This window comes from Artemia franciscana, chromosome 8 (assembly GCF_032884065.1).
Source record: "Artemia franciscana chromosome 8, ASM3288406v1, whole genome shotgun sequence".
NCBI lineage: Eukaryota > Metazoa > Arthropoda > Branchiopoda > Anostraca > Artemiidae > Artemia > Artemia franciscana.
The window spans coordinates 44,497,314-44,512,396 of record NC_088870.1 but is presented as its reverse complement, the minus strand read 5'-3'; the positions used below and the strand labels follow the sequence as shown (position 1 = coordinate 44,512,396).

Sequence of the window (15,083 nt, the reverse complement as noted above, 5' to 3'; positions counted from 1 at the left end):
TAAGAATAGAATCTCTTAAGTTACAAAGATTTTTTTCTGTGACAAGAGGTCATAGGGACAAGAGGAATTCTGATAACAAAAATACATAAAAAGAATTGGCTATTTATGGTCATTCCCATTACATAAAATTTGGCTAGGTTTAATGTTACCCTACATCTTTTTTGTACAGAAGGCTTTGTATGTGAATATTTCAATTGTTGTTATTGCCAAAAATGCGGACTCTTCCTGCCCGCTCCCAACTGGATAGGCCATATTTGGCCCTCAAAGAGAGGGGAGAATCACCAGCTTATTTTTATCACCAGGATTATTTTTATTTAATTAAGTATCTTTTTAATAAGGCAAAGTTTTTGTATGGTTCGTTGCTCTGGGTTATTATGGGCCTCTCAGCTATCTTCCAGTATTAATTTAATTTATATTTAATAATATTACATTCTTAATTTCTTCAACAGTATTGAATGATCCTGAGCTAGCTGCTACTTTCATACTATTGTTGTGTTATTGTATCTTTGCCGTCATGTTTATCTTTGTATTGTAGTGTGTTATTATTTTATTCTTTGTCTAGGCCTAGTTTTTCGAGCTTGTCTCCCCATGGGCCTATGTCATATATATACATGTATGTGCGATTAATAAATAAATGAACTTGAACTTGAACTTGACAGCCATCAGCGGTAAGCGACGCTTAATCCTAAGAATTGGCAAGACAACTTTGTTATTTTATATCTGATTTCTCTACAATTTTTTGTACAGAATGTACATTTTTTTTTGTACAGAAGGCTTTGTATGTGAATATTTGAATTGTTGTTATTGCCATAAATGCGAACTCTGCCTGCCCGCTCCCAATTGGATAGGCAAAATTTGGCCCTCAAAGAGAGGGGAGAATCACCAGCTCCTTGACAGCCATCAGCGGTAAGCGATGCTTAATCCTAAGAACTGGCAAGACAACTTTGTTATTTTATATCTGATTTCTCTACAATTTTTTGTACAGAATGTACATTTTTTTTTGTACAGAAGGCTTTGTATGTGAATATTTGAATTGTTGTTATTGCCATAAATGCAAACTCTGCCTGCCCGCTCCCAATTGGATAGGCAAAATTTGGCCCTCAAAGAGAGGGGAGAATCACCAGCTCCTTGACAGCCATCAGCGGTAAGCGATGCTTAATCCTAAGAACTGGCAAGACAACTTTGTTATTTTATATCTGATTTCTCTACAATTTTTTGTACAGAATGTACATTTTTTTTTGTACAGAAGGCTTTGTATGTGAATATTTGAATTGTTGTTATTGCCAAAAATGTGAACTCTTCCTGCCCGCTCCCAACTGGATAGGCCAAATTTGGCCCTCAAAGAGAGGGGAGAATCACCAGCTCCTTGACAGCCATCAGCGGTAGGCGACGCTTAATCCTAAGAACTGGCAAGACAACTTTGTTATTTTATATCTGATTTCTCTACAATGGATTGTTCCTTGAGCCACGGTCATGCTTCATATTTTGATGAGGATTCATCCTCCCCAGGCAGGGTTTTGGACACCATTACTGCCTCCGTTCCATCTAATCTCGACACTACATAGTTAATCCAAAAATACTACCATGGATGAAGGAAGATTAGAGATTAATCTCACTCCTCCCCCGAAAAGAAATTGCGACATCAAAACAACAGCAAAAAATGGTGTCGATTAGAAGATGTCGGTTTTTTATTATATAATTATAAATTTTCATTATTATAGGCAATTCGTAAACGGGCTAAGAACGCAGTGAAAAAGCAACCACCATCGAACAACAAGAATACTACTATTATTGAAAATTTAAGCCGAGATAAATCACCTCAGTTGCCTTCCACAGACTCACATACAGTTATGAATGGAAACAGCCGAAACGGAGATGATCAGGTATGCCCAAATTATACTTGAATAATATTTATGTGTACATAACTTTATTCTGAATGGCTTTATGTGTACATAGATTTTATTATCAATATTTGTAGAACAGCTATGCATTTTTACGAGCAAAAAACATGGCTAAAACATTCCATGGCCTTTGTTGAATTTGAAGTGCTAAACAAGTTTATAACACAAGGAAATTGTTTCCAGTACAGCTTGTTTTCGCTATTGCGATCCATAAATAAAAGTGCTTAACTTAAAATGCGCCTTTGTCGATGCTGAAAGCCAGTGTTTTGTATCGGGAATGATTTGTAATTTCTTGTCAAGAATGGTGACGAGTTCCACATTATATTTTATAGAATCGGATCCAAAAAAATTATAAGCGACATTGAAATCAAATTCGCCATCGTCTAAAAAGTATCGTCTTTAAGCAGCCAGCAATTGTCAAATAGACATAATTGAACAATCCAGGATATACATCTTAAAGACCAGAGAAACAGACGAGACAAGATTAAAAGCATACAGCACACACAAAATAAAACAAGGAAGTATTATCTCCAAAACGTATTAAAAAACGGTTCAATAAGAATTAAGTAAATGGCCAGTGAAAGGAAAATAAGTAATAAAGAAGTATTGCCTTCTAAGCAAATTAAAAGATCTAGGCGTTTAACCCCCGGTGTTTACCCCCCCTCAGAAATTAACTCCGGGAAAAACCCCCTGCGTAAAATACCCCCCTGGCGTTTACTCCCCGGAAAACATCCCCCGCCAGAAAAACCGTCCCGCAGAAAATATACCCGGAACAAGCACCCTGGAAAATACCCCCCGATTAAAATGCCCCCAGAAAGTACTCCCTACTCCCGAAAATACCCCCTACGGAAAATACCCCTGAAAATAGCTCCCCCTCCCCAGACAAGCACCCCCAGTAAATACCCCCCCCCCTCTTCGTGGAAAATAAGGCTTTTTAAATTTGAGAATTTTTTGTATTTTTATTTTCCGTAGGGAGAAGGTATTTTGGTGCCTGTGTATTATACGCCACTCACTCAAGTTTTAACTGTCTTATAGACATGTTTCAAAATTTAAAACGTAGCCCAATGGACATCTTGGAATCGATATCAGATGAAGCTGTTACTAATGGTATGAGTGTCAACCCCTTAAAATCAACTGTTTTAACTATTAATTTCCTTAAAACTCCCCCTCCTTTCTCCTGTACAATCCCCTCCTGAATTGTCTGTCACCACTATGAAATTACTGGGTGTTACCATCTAAAGCAATTTAAAATGAGATTGCCGCATTCATGATATTTTAAAACGTGCAAATGTTGCATTTTCCCTCCTTAAACTCCTTAAAGAATCTAAATGTCCTAAAACGCATTGTTTGAGGATTTTCCTCTCATTTGTAAGCCCAACCCTCGTGTACACCTGTTCTGCTTGGCATTCTGGTGGCATCTCCATTGAATTGTTGGACAGAATAGAGGCAGTCCAAAAAAGGTGCCTAAGAATTATCTTTAATGAGGTCGTTTCATAAAGTGCCTTATATTTCCCTTATTCAGAGAGCCCTTCTAGCTACCCTTAAGAAAAGGAGAGCAAAAATTTCCTTGCGTTTCGCTTTCATCCCTTAAATAGTTGACATATTCAATCACTGATTCTCCTTCCCCCTTATCTCCCTTTAAACCTTATAATTTTAATATTCACTTTGCAAATTCCGAGCTTGTCAATATTTTGGTCGCATAACTAATTTTCTTTGTTTCAATTGTTTTTAATTGTTTTTTACGAGTTTTTCTTCGGTTTGACATTTCGCTGAAACTATTAGGTGATATGCTTCAAGTTAACCTTTTCTACAAGGAATATGTTAAGCAATTTCATCAGGTTTCTTTTTTTGTATTTGGATTTGCTCCTGTTTCTAGGAAACCAACAGCTTCTAAAAATCCCCAATTTAAGCCATCAAGCAGTCAGAATAGGAACTAAGGGATCTCCAGTTCAGTAGAGATGCCTTACTTCCTATCTTGACGTATTATTTCTATCCTCCAAACCAATGAGAAAAACAGCTTTGAGATGATATACTCCCATATTCATTCTATTTAAGCTGCTCGACAGGTATTCTGCACGTTTCTGGGCCCTCATTGTTCTTAACTCTTTTAAGAGATGTATGGATTTCATCAGTCAAGGAAAGCTCAGAATAAGGTAAAATTGCCAACTCCTGTTACAACAGAAACAGTAGTGAAAGACGGGCCAGGATAAGTTAACACTTTTTCTGCATTCAGAAGTTTCGAGAAATTACTCTTCAATCTCCATGTGATGTGCTTCATCCTAAATTTGAGTGCCAGTCTTAGACTTAATAGCATCAATAGCAGGGACTGACCATCACTTAATTCCCCGATAAGTTTTAATAGTAAAACTAAATCAACCTTCCTGGCAGTTTCGTCAAGACTTTTTGCTTCCTTATCAAGAATTTGATTTTCGTACAAACCTTTGTGTCTGGTGAGCTGACGACCCTCACTGAGAGAAGAGTGTCTGTCTTTCTTGCTGGTTCTGTTGTGACCAGACCTGATGCTGAACTTCCCTCGACTGAGGAAATCCATGCATTACTTACAAAAGTAAAGAAGAATAAGGGTCTAGGAAGGTGCAGGATACCTCTGGAGCAGCTTAACTAGAATGGATATGGGAGTATATCGTCTCAAAGCTGTTTTTATCACTAGTTTGAAGGACAGAAATTTGACCTCAAGATAGGGTGTAAGGTATCTCTATTGAAGTGCAAAGGAATCCTTGGTGAATGTTTGAATTAGTAAATTGGAGAATTGAGTTCTAACAAATATTAGCAATGTGCAACCTTTCTGTTCAAACCAGATGAGCGCTTTATGACGACCCTCACTGAGAGAAGAATTGAGTTCCTCCGAAATTATTACCGGTTTAACAAGCGGGACTCATGCCCAATGTATAGACAGTCGAGTGGATATTTATGATCTCCGAGATCATAGAAAAATTTTGTGAATTCTGTAAGAGTGTAATTTAGATTTTGTTTAACTTAGAGTGTAATTTGTTACAGTTTTATTTTAAAGCTGGCAAGTATCTACTGTAATTGACATACAACTTGGATTTTAGTACGATATAGCACTCTGTCTACAAAGGACTAATATTAAACAATTGAGGAAGGGAGATGTTTGGCAAAGATATAGAATATATAGCCGGAAGTTGTAGACCCGTGGCTGTTTTTGCCTTATGTCTCTCATTTTTTGGGGAAGGGGTTTGGTACATGGGTTGAAATCCTCTTATTAGAGGTTACCATCCATAAGAATTCAACTTAATACGTGAAATAAATTGCTATAGATCTAAAATTTCCGACTCCATCCTCTGAAGAAAATCCTTTTTTTTTATCTGATTGAGCTAAATTTTCATTGGATTAAGTGTCTAGTATTGGAATACCACTAATGATAATTTGTTTATTACCAGAAAAATAATATAGAATACGTATTATAATGTGGAGTAAATAGAAATAAAATGCATAAGAACAGACAAAAAAAAAAATACGAAAACCGAAAAATATGAACTATAGAAAAATTTAGCAAGACGATTGTCAGGTTCAGGAGAAAGTCGATCAAGAACAGTACTTGAGAGCTTCCTGTATTGCTTTTCCAGCTTTGATGTTATGTCAGGTATATAATATTATTAATTAGAACCCTGGTGCATATCCAAGGAGGAGTGAAAAGAAGAAACTTACAACGTCTGAAATAAAAAAAGGAATACACCAAAGTAAAAAACACACGTTTTGAATTTCTTTTTTTTTGAGAGATGAACATAAAAAGCAGTGATTCTTTCCCGTTTGCTCTCTCGTGATAACCTAATCTTCCAACAAATAACGGAGCATTTTTTCCCTATAAGTCCTATAGAATGATGGAAAACTTGGTAGAAGTTACCCAGGTAACAAATTTCCGTCCACCAAAATTTCAACTAAAAAAAAAAACAACTAATGTAGCTATAGCTACGTATAGAGCAAGAGCTTTTGTGTCCACATATAGATTAAAAAGTCTTGAAAATGCAGAATTTGACTCTGAAGTAAAGTTAGAGAAGACTGATAGTTTTTATATCAAAATATTGTATCGCTTCGTTAAAAGGCCCAAACAAACCCAAAAATAAACAATGAGAAACTATTTTCAAGAACATTCAACCAACTATCCTCTTTCTCCCCTAGAACAGAGGAGTGCCTAGAGTTCTGTGGAGGGACAGATTTGTGCCCTCCTTGCCCCTACTATCACTACCAAAATAGATGTGTGGTTTATTTTCAGGCTGGAGAGAACGCAAGACGGTCTGTTACGACAGTGTAACAATACGCATACAACTTGATAAATAGGGTATAACAAGTATATATATATATATATATATATATATATATATATATATATATATATATATATATATATATATATACCTAACAATTATTGACCTACAATTATTGAAAGTAACAGTATAAAGATTTAGAACAAGTGATGAATTGAAAAGGTAACAATGAAATCTAAAGAATTTAAAATTATTAGCAGAGAGGCATGCTACTTCAAAATGAAACTTTTCTTGCATTCACTACTGCATTTTTATTTATTATTTCCATCAATCATTTATTCAAAACTAAAAGGGTCAAATGTCTTTTACTCAATACTTGCTCATGCCCTGGCTGACAATCTAATCTGTTCTATAGATAGTCGTAAATAGTTTATGGTAAGTTTTAACTTTATAAATAGCCTTTCTCAACTGGCAACGGACGTTGAAACAGTTGGTATGAACTGAAGACTAACTCTAAGATCTAGGATTTACCAAATTGCACAATGGAAGGTAACAGAACTTCGGATGTCGAAAGCTTAATATCATTCCATCTCTTGGACAATGTTTGGCAGTCCATTGTTTCATCAAAAAATTCCAAGCCATCCAAATCTGCGTTATTTAATCCCTCCCCCCCCCCCCCAGGAGTGCGTTTGGTCTTCAAATACTTGCGTTTTTTCGTGTACATGAGTTCTTTATATCTAAAAGTAAACTAAACCGAGAGTCTACAAAATTTTTCAGTCATACTGTTTTTCACTAATAGATTTTCATTTTATGCTGTGAGACCTATATGCTCTGTTTTTCTTCTGGCATTTAATTTAGTTCATTATTCTTCTCTCACTTTGGACATTTGTGCATAGTTCCTATGCTTTTTTTTAGCTGCGAGAAACGTGGATTAAGTCTCCTTTGAGCATACATCATTAGGATGAAGAGAGGGAACGGCATCATGTCACAACCTTGAAGTCCTATCCTGTGGGTTCATACAACAGTTATCTGGAAAATATACAGAGCAGACAATGGGGTGTTTCAGCATAAAATCTGACTTGCAGTTTTTAATGCATCTTCAGCTAAATTCAATGCGCTTGGACATACGTTGGCTTTTTCAATCTCCTTCGGAACGCGATGATATTTTATATAATTCGGGGTTTCGCCGCTGCAGAAATAAATGCAATACGGCACAATGCATTTATTTTTGACTAATTTCATCATCTTGGTATATATGTTTTTGGATTAACCCTTATATTACTTTCAGAATGTGGCATCTCGTCACTTTTTTCCAACACGTTAAGATTTTGAATCATTTTGCCAACATCACAAAAGCTTTCATTCAGAGACTAATTGATAACTTGAGACTGATTGTTCACAAATTCAACTCCGCTCTGTAGAAATGTTTCACTTACATCACAGTCAAACACTCAACTTTAACAGGAAATTCAATTTCTTTGTCTTTGAACACATCACTTGACGATTGGTTAGATCTATTTCTGAGAAAAAAAAACGGTAGAGCAATTCCGACACAAAAATTGAGCTGCTTTAGGCTTGGGGTTTTAGGGCCAAATACATTTAACTTTAACCGGGATTTCACTTTCATCACCTTTTAAGCAACGATTCCAAGCAAGATGATTATTAAGACCTTCTGTAGAGAAGAATTCACATAGACACGTTTGGCGTAGACGCCAAACGTTCCAAGCAAGATGATTATTAAGATCTTCTGTAGAGAAGAAATCACAGATACACGTTTGGCGTAGATGCTGACCTGTTTTTGGCTTTTTAATGCATTGAATGGGTTTAGGCTTTGGATTTTGTGACTTTTGAGCTTCCAAACTTTCATCATCTATAAAAGGCTCAAATTTGACAGTTAATTTTTCTTCTTTCAAACAACTATCGAAGCCTCGTGATCATTTAGACTTTTTTCAGAGAAAAATATAGAAAGGCAATGCCGGCATATATATTGAACTAGATTCGTCTTTTAAGCTTTTGTTTGTAGTCACGGGACATCCCTTTTCCTTGCTTTTAGGTGGGGTGGTAAAATTTGCATTTCTTTCCTCATAATTCGTGTTCTTAAATCCCTTTTCGCATGTAATACTTTTGTCCCAAAACTGCCAGAAGATACCTTAACTTTTTTTTTCTGTTTATTTTCTGTTTCTGAACCAGTTGAGTCGAATATTCCGATTTTATCATCAACACTAGTAATTCCAAACAATTTGTGAAGTTGCTAATGGTGTCCAAGGGAAGAGTGCTAAGACTGCAACTAGGAATATTAGTGAAAAAGCTTTAGGTTTAATAGAGAGTAGAAGGGGTTTGTATATGAATAATCTGAGTGATAGGTTGTATGAAAACAAAAGGAATGTAAAGAAAGTGGAGAAACCATTAAAATATGACCTAAGGAGATGTGAAGTGGAGGCCATGGATAAAATTGCTGAGGATCTGGAAGATGCGGCTAGACGGCATAATAGTAAAATATTATACTGGCATGTTAATAAATTGAAAGGGAGTAGCCAATCTGGACTAGTCCCAGTTAAAGATAGAAATGGGGCCACAATTAGTGATAAGGAAAAAGTTAAAGAAAGATGGGTGGAACATTTTGAGAATGTGCTAAACCGAGATACAGTTGCAGGAAAAGATAGAGATGAAAATGAAAAAGTTTGTGATACCTTGGATGTGAAGGAAGATTTGTTTAGTGAGGAAGAATTAGCGACAGTACTAAAAGGATTAAAAAATAACAAGGCCCCAGGTGCTGATAGTATGATTAATGAGTTTCTTAAATATGGTGGCTCTGAGGTAAGGAATACGCTACTGAAGATTATGAACATGATTTTTGAAAAAGGGGAGGTATCCAATGATTTCAAGAAAACCTTAATTAAACCACTGTATAAGAAAGGTGACAAGAGTGAGTGTCGTAATTATCGAGGCATTAGTCTGGTCTCTGTAGGTAGTAAATTACTGAGTAATATGATACTTTTTAGACTGAGAGATGCTGAAGAGCGTTAACAAAGGTCTTATCGTTATATGGTATACCAGAAAAATACATTAAAGTGATTTGTGCTATGTACGAGAATAATACTGCTGCGGTTAAGGTAGGAAATGAGGTTAGCAACTGGTTTTGTATTAAATCAGGAGTTAAGCAGGGTTGTGTTCTATCCCCCTTTATATGGATCATTTTGATGGACTACGTCTTAAGGAGCACAGGAAAGGCAATTGGAGACCATGGAATCAAATGGGGAGGAAGAACGCTCCTGGACTTAGATTATGCTGATGATTTAAGCATATTAGATGAAAGTGTGAGCAAAATGAATGAATTTTTAGAGGTTTTGCGAGTTCAGGGTGCTAAAATAGGCTTGAAAATTAATATTAAGAACACTAAGTCACTAAGGCTAGGAATAAGTGAAGATGAATAGGTGACATTAGGTAACGAAAAGATTGATGAGGTTGGGAGCTTCAGTTACCTTGTAGTATTATTAGTAAAGATGGTGGGAGCAGTGGAGATGTTAAAAGCAGAATAGCTAAGGCTCAAGATTTTTTTTCACAGTTAAAAAAAGTTTGGAAGGTACAGTGATGACTATGGTCAAATATGGCTCTGAAGCATGGGCACTCCGAAAAGCAGATGAAAATTTACTAGATGTTTTCCAGAGAAATTGCCTACGGATTGTTCTGGGTACCCGGCTGACTGACCGTATTTCAAACAGTAGGTTGTAAGAAAAGTGTGGTTCAATCCTGCTTTCTGGGGCTATAATGAAAGAAAGGTTGAGATGGCTAGGCCACGTTCTACGGATGAAGGATGACAGATTACCGAAGATTGTCCTTTTTGGCCAACCGTCTGGGGCTACACGGAAAGCAGGTCGTCCTTGTCTGGGTTGGGATGATGTCATAAATAAAGATTTAAAGGAAATGGGAACTTCCTGGGAGGGTGTAAAGAGGGAGGCTTTAAATAGATTAGGCGGGAGGAGGAGCGTGCGTAGCTGTGTTGGCCTCAGGCGGCTTGGTCCTGCAGTGAGTTATTAGCAGTAGTAGTAATTCCAATGGTAATCTCAAGCTCGTTCAATAAACGTTACAGGCTCTTTCATTGTAAATCTCTCCAGAATATATGAACAGCATCATATTTACAAGATCTTGATCTCCCAGATCAAGATCTGGGTGTATGATTTTTGAATTGAAAAGGGAATAGCTGTGGGAAAAGCCAAGTTCTCTCCTCAACGCCTCGCTCTTTACGTTAAAGTTTTTTACTGTTTTAAAAAGTAGAGCTGGAGAGAAAGAGTCAAACTTTATCGTAAAGAGCGGGGCGTTGAGGAGGGAACAGCCCCTTTCATATAGGAGTAATTCCCGTTCGTTTTAAGTTTTCGATGTCGCTCCTCACTTTCAGTTAAAAAAAATATATTTTTTTTATTTAACCTTTGTAAGAAGTAAGCAAAGAAGTTTTTTTTAGCGATAGGTGTAGTGAATATTATGAAACAGTTGGTGGTAGTGAATTGTAAGTAAGGAGTAACTCGGCCCAACTGTAACCAACATTCTAAACAGAAGGAAATATGATAAAAATTTATACATCAAAAGAAATTGTTTTTTATGGTGATTCTACATATTTAAAATTCTTAAATTTTATGTGATCGATCAAAATCTACGAGCAGGATTTTTTTTTACTTGTAAAAAACGGTAAAATTCTCCAAAAAGTCAACATCATGGAATTTCTGGTTTTCCCATTTAGCATAATATTTTACTTCGAGTTGGATTAATTAGCTTAAAGACTATTACGCAGCTCGTTGATTTAATTCCTGAGTTAAAGATTTTTTTAAAACTAATTTGGGAGGGTTGATAAGGGTGATTTGGTTTGTGTGACCCTGCGCAGTGGTGGCTGAACAAGGTCAGCTTAAATGCACAGGCTAATTTTTAATCAGCTTAAATAATTAGGCTACGCTTATTTATTTTCACGATTGAAGGTTAGAATTTTGATAAAATATTGCATTACATACCGAAAAATTTCCTGGGTGGTATGCATATCAGCAACATTGATTAAATCTTACATTAGAAACCAAATACTGAGTTTTCAAATAACTGTCTTAGATACTTAGAAAATGTATTCACATATGAATACAGTCCCAGATAGGTGTGTGAAAAAATAAACAAAGAGTAATTGCTAACTATTTATACAATTAATTACTAACCTACTAACTAATTATGAAAACTAATAATTAGTTCTAATTAGGGTTGTAAAACGTAAACTGAGACAAAAAGCCTACCTTTTTTCAATACAAAAAAGAGATTTCGACTGTTTTCCAAAAGAATCCAAGTTAAATTTATCCGGCAAAGATTTCTTTGTGACAGTACAACGTTAAATTAAATTCAAACTGCTGAAGTTTCAAACGAGGTTGCGGAAAGAACTTGATTTGGTTTTCTCTGTGTAGATACAGCTCAGTCTGAAATCTTTATTGAATTGGCGGTGTCTATTACTGATTAACAGGTAGTTTTTACAGTTTAGGGGATTTTAGGGAGATTTCAACTTCGGCCATTTAGATTTTTAATTTTGAACACTTCTGCAGGCAAAATAAGCCAATTCGTAAAAATACAAAAATGAGAGGGTTAGCTTTTCTCTTATGTTTGTTTAACGAAGATAGCGGAAAAACACTTCAAAATGTTAGTTGAATGAATGCGAAATTATTATTCAGTTTTTTAATTTGGTCCCTTAGAAAGATGACAATAGAAATTGTTCATTAAATTAGGGCCTTTGGAAGCTTTCGTTTTTGAAAGTATGCCCCCCCCCCCATCTCATAAACCAATCATACCCCCTACACCGAAAAAATTTAGATGCGGCTGAATTATAAAAATTCAGAAATAAATATGTTCATTATGATTGTAAAAACTACTTTTGTTTTACTAATTAAAAATTCATGGCCCAATTTAGATATCTGCATTAATTAAAGTACTTTAAGTTTCAGTTTGTTTAATATAATTTTTGTTTCTTATTTTTATTTTTTCTCCTCCTCGTTTAGAAAAATGAATAAAAACCAACAGAAATCAAATGAAAAAAGTTGTTCTTAACAAACGTAAAGAGCAAAAGTATGTCTTCAGCAGAGTAGAAAAAATAATTGACATTACGATGAATAGTCAACTACAATTTAAAAGAAACAAGTTAAAAAGATTAAACCAATAATAAACTTATAAGTTACAAAAAATAAAACTAATATTCAACTCAAGCTCAAATCGAACAGAAATTACTAAATAATTGAACAAGGAACTTGTCTGTATTGTCCCCTATTATAACATTTTTAAATTGTTATTTTAAGAGTTAAAACAGTATAAGAGATTGAACAGTTTAAAGAAACGGATATTATACAATACCAAGAACAAAACCAATAATGAACTTGGAATGTACCCAAAATAAAATTTACATTATAATCAAACACAAGACAAAGAGAAATTACTTGATATATGAAGTGGGAAATTTTCTCAAGAAGCCGAAGCTCATTCAGCTTCGGGGGAAAGGACATACACACCTGTGCTAATGGGTCAGCTTTTTATTCGTTTCTGATACGTTCAAAGGTAGGGAAATTAGTCTTCTTGCAAATGGTTAAAAACGATCCGCACATAATAAAGCAACGTTATAGCGTAGTTTTGCAACTATTATTAAAATATTTCTGTGCCTGCTGAAGTTCTTTACACCGGACCAAATTTACGTTACCATCATAAGCATCGCAAACAGATAACTGGTATTTTCTTTTGAGGCATATGTAGCTTTAGCTTCTACACCCTCCATTTTTAGAGATAACAACGTAGCCCGGGTCAATTTTTTTAATTTTCTTGCAAAAAAAACATAAACAGTGCATAATTAAAAGTAATAACCTTTAGTTGGTGCCGGAAGATAGAGCACAAAATTGGATTTTAAACAGAAACAGCGTACTTCATCAACAACGTTTAAGTACCTTGTCATCATGTCCTTAAAGTACTTCTTTTTGGGGTATATTAATTTAAAATTTATTGGTGTTGACAACTACATTGCTTTATCGATGGCAAGGAAACAAAATGAATGTATACCTCCTGCAACAATCTTGCAGGGAACTAAGAGTTACTGCAATATCTAATGTTGCCCAGGCAACATAGGCCTAGTTTATGTCACTTTTAAGCTTCACACCTCATACAAGCCATGTCCTATTAGCTAAAATATACGTATCAAACTTTAAGGTGATATTTTTTTTTATTGAAAATAGTGGCATATATCTTTTTACCTCTCATATTACAGTTTCTGCAGGTGATTTATTCCTTCTTGTTCCCTTAGTATGAAGACTATGATCAAGGAGTTGAAGAAGATGGTTCAGACGAAGTTCAAGAGAACGTGCCTCTTCGAATATCAACAGAATGTATAGTTCCAACCGCGTCAATAGTTGCATTAACGACAAGGTAAGGTTGCAATTTCCATAGTATTATGGTGCTATAAGATTGTTTAAGTGCTAACAATGAAGTAAGAAAAACTACCAATTGAACCTAAAGCTTAAGTAGATAGCACACCATTAAAAGAAATGAAATAGGAACACAATTGAAAATTAAAATATTGTGCTACATATTAAGTGCTACGCCAGAACTGTTGGCAGGGGGGTGGAGGTGAGGCCAATGAACCCTCTCACCCACTGGAAGGAAGTAAAAATTAAAGATTCGTGCAAAATAAATAAATGATAAATCGTCCTATCTAAATTTTGGTAAAAACTAAATTCATGGTAGGTCCTGACCTCTCCCCATCGTAAATTTTCGGGCAGTGCTCGTTTATAAGACTTTACAGTGCTGTATAAGAAAGGATCAACAAAAGAAAATCTGTTCTTGATCTTTCCAGGGAGTTCGATTGCTTTTAAAGAGCGTTTGTCATTAAAGAGCATTTTTTAGGATTTCTATCCCAGGAAAAAAAATACCATTAATTTTTGGACTATCAAGGCTATATTTTTGATCAAAGCTGATAAACAAGCTGATTTTTTTCTTGTTTTCTTACTGTCTTAGTAGTACCATCCAAGGTCATGTCTGAAGTCTGTCAAATTAATTTTTAAAAACAATATATTGTCCAGTTGATAAGACATTTAAGACAAGAATTCTTCAGACCAAGCCTTTAAAACAGTAGGAGAGGATCCTAGTTGCTTTGTGGAGATGAGAGAAGACAAATGAACATACGAAAAACAAGAAGTCATAATGGAAATAAGTTAGAATGGTTAAACACACAGCGTAGATAGTAATTAAAATAAAACCAAAGCGAGTATTTCGGCTATGTGACTAAAAGCAGTCATCTAAATATAATCATTAAATAATCATTCAAATATAAGGCAAAAGACTAAATCAATGAAAACAATAAATATTAAAGTCGTTCAAAAATTCTCCGATAAAATAAAAATTAAGTGAAAATTAAGAATGAGTAACAAACAAACGAGATAGCCTTAGCTTCAACTCCTCAGGAAAGCTCAGGTAAGATCATTGATTCAGGCTATGCTGCATAGCCAAAAGTTTTAGTAGCTCCTTATTGCAATGCTGGGTTCTTCGGGCGATATATTAATAATAAATAATAATTTATTTCTTACCCACAACAACACTATAAAAGTATTAAAATGTGGAGTACAAACAATTAAATACACACAAAAAAAGCGAAACATACAAAAAATGAAAAGTAATGACAATAGAAATTTTTCACGTTAATACAAAAAATTAAATAAACACACAAAATAACGAACTATGAAAAAAAATGAACATTAGATACACACAAAAAATGAAATTGAAAAAACACAAAGAGAAAAACAAATGCACACACAAAGTCAACGAAAAAAACGGATAAGACGGTGGTGAGGGGATAGGCGCGGAGAAGCTGTACTGGAGAGTTGTCTGTGAAGAATCTCCAACTTTAAAGTTATGTCAGGAACTGAGAATTTTTTAACAAGAGTCC

The 15,083-nt window shown here is 35.1% G+C and overlaps 1 protein-coding gene across 5 annotated transcripts in view; it reads left to right on the top strand.

Annotated features, from left to right (window-relative positions):
- The window catches only part of LOC136030473 (dopamine D2-like receptor), a 310,646-nt gene that overhangs the window by 184,242 nt on the left and 111,321 nt on the right, over window positions 1–15,083 (top strand). For all 5 annotated transcript variants that reach the window (XM_065709482.1, XM_065709483.1, XM_065709481.1 and 2 more), the window contains 2 exons: window positions 1,722–1,883; window positions 13,446–13,567. In XM_065709482.1, coding sequence (XP_065565554.1) covers window positions 1,722–1,883; window positions 13,446–13,567 — 284 coding nt within the window. The remainder of the gene's footprint in view (window positions 1–1,721; window positions 1,884–13,445; window positions 13,568–15,083) is intronic.